Here is a 10,638-nt window from a genome sequence, read left to right as displayed (position 1 = left end):
GTGCCGTAACGTTGTATGTCGTAAGTTTTCACTATTCTTTCGTTTTTGTGTCGAACATTTTTTTCTGCGAAATATTAATGACTCATGATTGTACAGCAATACGATACCGATAGTGAATTATAAATGTCTCTATTTGACAATTGGTATTGTAAAATAAATCAGAATTGGACATGGATTATTTTCAGTGTTAGTTAGTTAGTTTGAAATATGTACATCAAATGCGAAGAAATTCATCTAGACCTATTGTGCGCTCCTCACCCAGTACCTCAGGTGGGAATCGAACCCAACACCTCCGGTCTACAAGACTATAACACTAACCACTAACCTAACGGAGGCCACTATTTGCAGTGTAGTTTTAGTATTTCCATTAAATTAGGGCTTTTAATGGAAACACAACACTCGTGTTGCCAATCTTCAGTTAGTTGGAAAATTTACATTTAAAAGTTTTCCTATTAATTACCCAGCAAAATCTTTACTTAAGTCAGTAGACAAGTAATATTCGAGAAAAATATTGTTACAAATTTGGTTACCCGATATTTGTATAAAATAACTTCATCACTTATAATACTCATTTCCAAAATTTGAAAATATTTTACCTGTATTTTAACCTGTATGACCAAATTTCCAAATTTCATCGGAATACATCGATTTTTAAAGATGGGTCACGTGAAAATGCCAATATGTAAATAAAATAAAAAATTTCCATAAATCCTTTACAGATTTATTAAAGAATAATACCCTTTTTTTACAATTTAATTCTTAGATCTATATTGTGCTAGTGAATTGTACATCCAAATAAAAATGTATAAGGACTTATTTGTTTTTTATTATTAAATCTTATAAATAATACATTGTCATATAAATTTAATATGAACATAGAAAATCTTCACAAAGAAAAACTTTATTTTCCTTTGTCACAAAACATGAGAAAACGATACTGAGCAAGAGAAAAACATTTATTTTGTTAACAATTTCTCTGTAACATTTCCTTTTTTGCGCAAAACAAAACGAAAATACATATAAAGTGCATAAGTATAAATAAATGAATGAAGGAATAAATGAATGAATGAGTGAATTCAATGCAGGTTATCTTATCGAACGAAAATGTTTCTTATAGTTTTTGCATTATTAAAGAAAGATTGTAGTACCTCTACTGCTAGAGAAGAAAAAAAAACAAAGAACAAAAACCAATAGTCCAATGAAAACCAAATAAATGACCATTGGAAGCAGGGAAAGAAAAAACTTTAAATGTCAATTTTGCTGCAAATACCAAAGTTAAGAAAAATTCTGAAAAAAATAAAATAAAATAAACAAAACTTTCTTTTTATTACATGTTATTATTGTCCTTTAGAGGTAGAACAAGAAGAACAAGACGACATGTTGAATATTTCTCTGAATGAATTGGAAACAGAGAAGTCAGACCAAAAAGCTCGTTAAGGATGTTGATTTTTGTTATAGTTGTACAGACAGTACGAAGAAATTATATAGATTTTTTTAGGCTGTACCCTACTTATAGTTTAATATGTGGCTAACGAAATTTCCATTTAAAATGTTTTAATTGTTGGAATCAACGCTTCTTTTAATTGATTTCCTTAACGGACTCTATTCTGTGAAGTAAAGTAATGTTGTTCTTTAGGGCCCTAAAAACTTGTAGATTATGATTTAATAAAGTCATTAAAATTTAATATATAAAAGTAAGCTGCTTAGCTTATTAACATACGAATTTAGAGGATGTTTATAAACAAGACTCCTAAAATCTGCATTTTATTAATTCGTTGTAGACTTAAGACAACTAAGTTTTTTTTCTAACATTTCTATATGGTTTCCCTGAAAAATAAAATTCTTTGCAGAAATAAATGAATGCAAACTATTCAGACCTCATGTATACAACACTAACTGGCAACATGAATGGGAAACAGGACGACAGGTTACAGATACTTACGATATGTAAGTAACTGCGTCCAAACAAAATAAATGGTTTACATTATTTTATTTGAAAAATAGATAAGAATTGATTGTGCACAAACAAAAAAAAATATATTCATATCTAAACTTCCCTGAGAAAATGTTACTTTGTTTGTCTAGTTCAATTTAATAATATTAAGAAAAAACACTTGTTTTCTTAAATTTAATTCAATATGTTCATGGATTTCGCAACCCTCCTCTGCAATCTTAAATATTTTTAGATCGTCTATCTGTGGAACCAGAACACAAAACATTTACTCATCCATCACCCAGTCTCATGAATATTGCGCCTTCTGCTGTGAGTGTGTGTTTGCGTAAATTTTAAATCCCATTTTCATCATTATTTCTAATTTTCAATTCAATTGATTAAAATGCTATTCGATTAGCAATGCTTTGTGAAAAAAAATAATAAATTAAATTTTATTTTAACGCGGCAAGATTGAAAATGTATATTTTCGTAGCACATGAAATACTATTAACACCACATAAGCGTTAGTAGCTGTACGAGAGCTGAGTACAGCAACAGTGGCACTGTGTATAAGTATAATCATCAATTTAAACGACCATTTTTTTGACGGGACCGTCTAAACAAACTAAAGGGTGGTAGCATTTACAATGATGTTAAACCAAATGTCTACACAAAAATGAAAAACTTTAGACAACAGTTTCATATCTCTTGATTTAGTTAGTTTGAAAGGAGGATGTTATATCCTGGATATATACACATGAAATCCGAAGAAATACACCTTAGCCTCTATAGGGCATGTTGTGCGCTCCTTAATCTGTGCCTCGGTTGGGAAACAAACTCACCATCTTCAATCTACCAGACTATAACACTAATTACTTCAAACGTGTTTGAATCAAGAATTTTCTTCTTGATTCGAGGAAAACCATACCTAACGTTCTTTTGAAACTGCTTCGAATTGTATTAATTTTTTGAGTGTATCATTACTTTTACAATATAGGCACAAATATGGAAAACATTTCTTTCTATCTGGTACTCATCTAATTCTGTCTTAATGTTGCAAATTCAATTCCACTTTCAGAACTCCCCCACCAAAATCCTCAGTCAAACTCAGTCTCCACTTGTTCTACAAGAGAAACCTTATTCCATGCACTTCACTTTGTTCACTTCCCAATCGATCCACTTGCAAATATAGTGTATATTTTTCTAGCTTTTACAAGTATCCTGTTGTGCTATACTAAGACCTCGCACTGAACTGTTAAACGAAAGGTTACGCAATTGCAAAATTGCTAGGGAATTCCTTGTCACCAGCAAAGCAACAACAGTATACATTAACTACAATTACAAAACAAGCATCGATGGTATATAAAAAGTGAAAAACGCGATATCAATATCCGCAAAAAACAACAACAAGCTCATACTCTGGAGAAAACAACAAAATCATCAAGCTTTTTGTTAATAGAGGGTGGTGTTATCCTGTCAAATGGTTGTTTTGCACACTAATGTTTCATTTTTTTTCTCTATTTCGTCGACTACTTTGCTCTTTGCAAAATTTTTTTATTGTTGTTAAAATATTCATAGTAATTTCATTACGGTTACGTACATATTTGACTGCTTTAAAGTTCATCACCACCGCATTCGATTTTTTCACTTATAAGTAATATAAAGGTTGTACACGAAAAAAAATGTAAAGACTTATAAATTACACTATGTGAATTTCAACATGTGACCAAGTCTGGTTTGTGGACCAAATTGAGAAGTTATCCACACTTTTTTTAAATTTTTAATATACCCCGAAAATCGAGAGTTACATATCGCCGAAAAAACGTATCAAAAATAGACTTTAAGTCCATTTTTGATACAGATAATTTATATGGATAAAGTCATTAGAAAATCGGAGACTCATAATTCCAGACGTCGACCCTTAATATATTTGGATTATTTTGAGGACTTATCACTAATGAAGACTGCTCTTACTTGTAGTCAGTATCAAGGCTCTTATACATAATAGTGCGTATAATTTTCAATAATTCTGATAACTAGATATCGAAAATATGATGTGACATTGAAGTACATTGACATTGTGACATTAAGTCCACGAACAGGTCATGACTATGAGCTCTGTATAGCCCAAGATATTGGAAATAGATTTTACAGCAATATACTAAACTGTATTAACACTGAGCTGTTAAATATCTGTATATCTGACTATGTAACTGTCAAATGCGACAGTTAAAATCGGACTTAGTAGACCTTTGGTAGGTTAGTATTCTGCTCTGGTAGAACATAGATGGTGGGTTCGATTTCCACCCGAGCTATTGGCTAAGGAATTTACAATAAGCCAGATAAAGGTATAGATGTATTTCTTCGGATTTGATGCATATACATCCTCCTTTCAAACAAATTTTTTAAAATCAGGCTCACATCTAACAACGAGATAGTCAACTATTCCGGCTACACACTCTTCATGAAATAACTCACAACCATCATTAACATCATCAAGTGTAATAGTAGTAGTATAGTGTGTTACATTGATGATGTGATGGTAATAAGAAACAATGAGAAAAAAACACAAAAGTAACATTGCATTTTATCCGATAAAAATTCTTTGTGTATGTATGAATAAATGTTCCTGTGAACACATACAAACTCATACAAGAAGGATACATTTCTATATGAGAAAGTGTGTGTGTGTGTTTACATTAAAGAAAAACAATTTTTTATGTTTTGTTTGGCAATGACAACCATTAATCATGTCCTGTCACTGAAATATATGCATGACGGCGTTTCTTTTGCTACTACTATTGTATGTATGTGTGTCGGTTTATTTGTTCGTTTGTTTGTGTATGGGGACGCACTATAGTTGACTTACTTTTTTGTATACAGTTCCTTTTTCTAGTTGGAGTTTTTTTTTTTTTTTGCTTATTTTTTTTAATTTAATATATTTTTTGCCTTTCTCTTCTCTTGGTTGCATTTCATTTAATTCATCAGTGTGAGTTCTTCTTCTTTGGGGGTTTTGAATTCATTAAAATGATATCCTTTGTGGAAAGGAATGTGAATTTAATTTTAAAATTAAATAAAAAATTAAAATTGAAATTGTATGCTAAAGATTATTTTCTCTTAAGGGAACAGCACAGTAAGTTAAAGAAGATATTTGCTTTTGAAATAATATTTGTACCTAGGTTTTTAGCATACTTTATCTGAGTAAAACTTCACCAAAAACCATTTATCACTTAAATCAACAAACGCAAACTATTAACTAGAGTGTTTCCTAGTTTTTGCTTAGAAATTGCAATAATTTAAAAATTTTTATACACATGATCCCTGATCAGTGATCACCAAAACTTAAGAAAAAGTATTGCATACTTTTCGGATGTACCAAATTTTAAATACAAAGCACCTCAAACTGTGCCAACTCTATGCAACACAATTTCTCACTATTTTCATCACATCATTTGCAAATATTTTAAAGCAAAAAATATTGATATCATATACATAATACTTTCTGTTGTTCACATTAAAATAAAAAGATCTTTAACAAAACATTCGAGACAAGTACTCATATCTGTTAAACTACTTGACTGTTTTTGCCTTTATCTTCAGTCTACAAAAATTCAATAATATTATTGTTGAAAGTATAAAAACTTAAATAAACCAAATGGCACATAATATTATTACCATCAATGAAAAGTATTTGGTAGTTTTTGTTATAAAAATTATACACTTAACATACGTTTTAGTGCCAAAACAGATGACAATGACAATATAAAGACATTGAGGAAGATGAAATAAAAAAAAAACGAAAAGTTCTTGAATTTGAAGTGGATGATGTACATGTTTCCTTTATGTCACATATGGAAGATGTTAGTTCGATTTTTTTTTTTCATCTTCTTTAGCTCGCATCACATTTGAGAGGGTGTCAATATGATTTGGAGTATCTTCATTGATGGCATTTCGAGGGGTTTTGTGATGATAGCGATGTAAGTGTCAATGGGAGTTGGTGGATTTAAAAGGATGAACGATTTTTGTTAGCTATTGTTGTAAATATTTTATTTGATTTAGTGATTACAGCAAACTATTTGGGCAGAAATTTATAGGTTTTAGACCGGCTAGAGGTTTTTGCAAATATTTAATTGGTTCTAAAAGTTTAATGTCATATTTAGACTCTTTTTTATTACAACTTATTATTTAATAGAAAACTTTGGACATGACGACTTAATAACCAATATAGGCGCGAACTGAAAGATCACTTTAAGTTTTTTTGCAAGAACAAATCATATATTTTAATGGAGAAAGAGTTCCGCCAAGAAAATATTTTTATAGAATTAAAAATTCCATTAATTAAAGAGTATATCTTTAGGAGAAATAAAATTATTGCATCCTAAACAAATTCAAAGTTAACAGTTTCTGATAGTATAAAAGTTATTAAAATTACTGCTAATAACATTTTCCACGATAATAGCATTATATTTAAAAGTTGCTATTGATAAGTAATTTCAAGTTTAAGTTAATTTTTCATCATTTGTTTCCATTTTTCTGTATTATCTTAAATTGTTTATTCAAAAACAAAAATATTTTTGTTTTTGTACATCTCTTAATCAGTTGTCTGTCAATCTCTAAAGTATAAAGACTTCTTTTGGAAGACAATTGTATATTTTAAAAAATGCTTAAAGCGCATTTTGGCAAAGTAAAAAATAAATTTCAATATGCTACAGCTATCAATGTAAGTATTTAAATAAATAAAATGTATTACACAATTATTTACAATAATTTATAAAGCTTACACACAACAAGGAATGGTTGTCTGCAAAGCCATTTGAAAGTCTACCTGGTCCTTCTAAATTACAATTGTTAAGGGCATTTATGCCGGGAGGTAAGTTATGAAATTTTACATTCACACCTTTCTTAATGGTTAATTATTATGTGTTCTTGTAGGTAGATTTTATCAGAAATCCTTTATAGAATTTAACCGCCAATTAAGAACTCAGTATGGAGACATATTTTTGGTACCGGGACTTTTTGGCAAACGTGATATTCTTTTCACCTATAATCCCAAAGACTATCAGCAAGTTTTTCGCACAGAAGGTTTATATCCTATACGTCGAGGATTAGATATAATACAATATCATCATAAGGAGCTTAGAAAGGATGTTTTTAAGCATGCCGTAGGCTTGGTGGCAGAGTAAGTTTCTACAATTAACCAACTGTTAGAATTTTTCGTAAAACCACTTTCTTGTTTTGTATAGGCAAGGTGAAAACTGGTCCAAATTTCGCTCTGCCGTCAATCCAGTCATGATGAATCCTAAGACTATAACTATGTATATAACAAAAACAGATCATGTGGCGAAAGATTTTATCTCATGTATAAAACGCATAAGAGATCCCAATAGCCAAGAAGTTCCTGAAAATTTTCAAGAATATATAAAGTATTGGACCATGGATTCCGTGGGTCTAATTGCTTTAGATACAGATCTAAACATGCTAAATAATAGTGAAGCGCATCCTGCTGCAAAAATTGTAATAGATAATATGGAAGAATTCTTTCAACTACTTCTGAAATTGGATATGCAACCATCAATGTGGAAGATTATGGCAACACCAAAATTTAAGAAGATTATTAAAATATTGGATTTAATGAATGAACTTTCATTAACATATGTTAATAAAGCTTTGGAAGGATTACGCAAGGAAGGTAAAAATAAGCCAGAACATGAAAAAAGTATTTTAGAAAGATTGGCAAGCAAAGATCCTTTAACAGCCGCGACCATGGCAATGGATATATTTATAGCGGGTGTAGATACGGTAAGTTTATTTGCCAATGAAGAAGTTATTGAAACTCTAATTGAATTTTCCCCCAGACAACCTCCGCCTTAACCGCCTGTTTACTAACGTTGGCCACAAATCCCACACAGCAAACAAAATTGAGGCAGGAAATATTGGCAATTTTACCAGACAAAAATTCAGTTTTAAATCAGGAAAATATGAGAAATCTACCATATTTAAGGGCATGCATTAAAGAATCATTGCGTTTATATCCTGTAGCCACGGGTAATTTCCGCACAACTGGCCAGGATACTATATTGAGTGGTTATCGTGTTCCAGCAAATACTGACATTTCCATGTCTGCTCAATTACTTTTAAAAGATCCCAAATATTTTGAACAACCCAACAAGTTCTTGCCAGAACGTTGGCTACGTTCTCAAGGCTTACTTGAAACGGAAAAGGTGTGTGCTGCCAATAAAGGAGATCCATTTGTTTATTTGCCTTTTGGTTTCGGCCCTCGCATTTGCATTGGAAAACGTATTGTGGACTTAGAGTTGGAAACTGTGTTGGCAAGATTGTTAAGGAATTTTGAGATAAAGTTTGATTATCCTACAGATGACATGTTTAAAACAAATATTATAAATATACCGGCCAAACCGCTTAAGTTTAGGTTTTCCGATTTGAATAATTATTAAGATTTTAAAGAATACTTAAAAAAAGTCTTTCCATTTTATATCACATGTAATTTGACCAAATTAATATTCTATTAGATTTTTCCTTTAAAAATTTACCCAAACATTTATACAAATTGGTTAACATGACAAAACAATTTGTTTTACTATATTTTAGTCCTAAATCTTCAGCTTTAAAGCACCAAACTCAACAAACTGAGACTCTTTCATCATTTTGACAGCAAAAAATCGATTTTTGCAACACAAAATATAAAAACATAAAATGTCTACAAAAGTACATAAAATTTGACCTCGACTTTGAGACGTCAAATAAAATAAATAATCAACATAAAAAGTACAAGTTCTTGACCTAAAGCAACATGAAAACACCAACAACAATAACAACAGCAACTGACAAGTTTAATAATAAAAATACAAAAATCCAACAACACGACATAAACATAAATAAAATGGTGTTAAAAATTACAAATATCAGCATGACACTACAACTTCCGGTAAAGCAAAAAATGGCAGCAACAACAAAAGAAGAAAAATATCGTTAAGCTGAAAAATTTCGGAAGTGCACTTAACGCACATAAAAATATAAAACCTGTTGGATTCCTTATTTATTTAACTTTTTTATAAAGAAAAAAGAAATAAAAAAGAGCTTAAACTTACACATACACATGTATAAAGGAAAGGAAAAAACATTTAGCCTAAACAAATTCAATTTGACAGTTAACTGACACTACAACAACTTCCACTAGACAACAACAACACCAACATCAGCTTCAGCAGCAGTGGAAGAGCAAAAGTGTTTGTAAGCATTACAATACAAAACATGACAAAAATAATCATAAACTTTTACGACATTTCATTCAGTATTTCTTTTATTATTTTGTATCCTTAAACTTCTGCCATTGCTTGTCGAGCAAGGCAAGAAATGGGCGCAGAAAGGACGTAAAATTAAGCAAAAATAAATGTTTACGATTTTTACGACTTCTAGACACGTGTTAAATGCGTAAAAAATTACACACACACACAGTAGTTGTGAATGTGATGTGTCTTCAACACGAGTAAGTTTTTCAATATTTGCGTGGCGAAAACGTTTAAAGAGAAAAAACTAACCTAGGTTTCTAAATTGAAATAAAATCTTTAAATTTAAGTTTAAAGATGAATGAAATATTATATTTGTAAATGATTTAAAGGAAATATTTATTTATCAAATATTAAAGGTTTCATATTTATATTCTTTGAGTGAGTATATGTATTTGTCTCTTTCTTACAGTAGCATTTTGCAAAGTTAAAATGTACAGGAAAGAGAGAAAGCATGAGAGAGCAATAACGAAAAATGATGGATTAACAAGAAATAAATACTCTCTATTAATGTGTCAAAAACAGTTATAAAACACACCCCCATCTTACAGCCAGTAAGACATACACACACCTCAATTTCCTCATCATTTACTTTTTATTTTTTGCGATTTTTTTTTTTCATTTTTATACTTTTATTAGAACAAAGATCGAATTTGAAGTACCTTATAGTAAACGCACGTCATATCTTCTACAACTAAACCGCCCTCATATCAGCAACCTTGTTGCTGTCATTACGGGTCATATCTCATTGGGAAACCATGCAAGAAGACTTGGAATTCCCCACAACGACTTCTGTAGAAGTTGTCAAGACGAAGAGGAGGAAGAATCCATCGAACATCTTCTCTGTCAATGCCCGGCGCTAGCGGACACTCGATCCGTATATCTAGGAAAACGACTATTTGATGACTTGTCAGAACTATCCAATCTAGGACTGGATAACATAAATGCCTTCATCAGGCACAGTAACTGGTTTTAGGACCACCAAGCCATAATTAAGGCACTTACTAGTCCGCAAGGACAGACCTCTCAATCTTCTCCTCCACTTCAATTTTCTATTCTATGACTTAATCCTAAACTATCTTCTACTATCCTCTACCCTCTTTCTTTTATATTTTATTATCTTTACAGGTATCACAAAGGGACCAACAGGACCCAAGTGTGCGTCTTTGCAGCCTGAATACCTAACCTAACCTAAGTACCTTATACAATTTAAGAATATAATATAAAATACCCCTCAATGAAATGGTCCTCAGTTTTCTACTAGAGATTTAATAACTTAACATCAGCATAATTTAAGAAAATAGGCCTCAGATTTTTTCCGAAATAGGTCGACAAATTCTAACTGATAATCAAATCAATATGAAATTCTTACTGTAACAAATTGTACATAAAATAAAA

General features: G+C 30.8%; 1 protein-coding gene across 1 annotated transcript; it reads left to right on the top strand.

The window, feature by feature from the left end:
* Window positions 1-6,522: 6,522 nt before the first annotated feature.
* LOC111676117 (cytochrome P450 CYP12A2-like) lies at window positions 6,523-9,377 on the top strand. Its single transcript, XM_046949251.1, has 5 exons — window positions 6,523-6,653; window positions 6,710-6,803; window positions 6,866-7,112; window positions 7,177-7,732; window positions 7,789-9,377. The coding sequence occupies exons 1-5, from the start codon at window positions 6,594-6,596 to the stop codon at window positions 8,386-8,388; spliced, it is 1,557 nt and encodes a 518-aa protein (XP_046805207.1). The 5' UTR covers window positions 6,523-6,593; the 3' UTR covers window positions 8,389-9,377.
* Window positions 9,378-10,638: the final 1,261 nt, after the last annotated feature.

Source organism: Lucilia cuprina, chromosome 4 (genome assembly GCF_022045245.1).
Source record: "Lucilia cuprina isolate Lc7/37 chromosome 4, ASM2204524v1, whole genome shotgun sequence".
Lineage (NCBI taxonomy): Eukaryota > Metazoa > Arthropoda > Insecta > Diptera > Calliphoridae > Lucilia > Lucilia cuprina.
This window is presented reverse-complemented; position numbering and strand designations above follow the sequence as displayed.

Coding starts and splice junctions, on each gene's coding strand:
- LOC111676117 (XM_046949251.1), top strand. CDS start 6,594: ATGCTTAAAGCGCATTTTGGCAAAGTAAAAAATAAATTTCAATATGCT. Junction 7,113..7,176: donor GCCGTAGGCTTGGTGGCAGA/GTAAGTTTCTAC, acceptor TGTTTTGTATAG/GCAAGGTGAAAACTGGTCCA. Junction 7,733..7,788: donor TTATAGCGGGTGTAGATACG/GTAAGTTTATTT, acceptor ATTTTCCCCCAG/ACAACCTCCGCCTTAACCGC.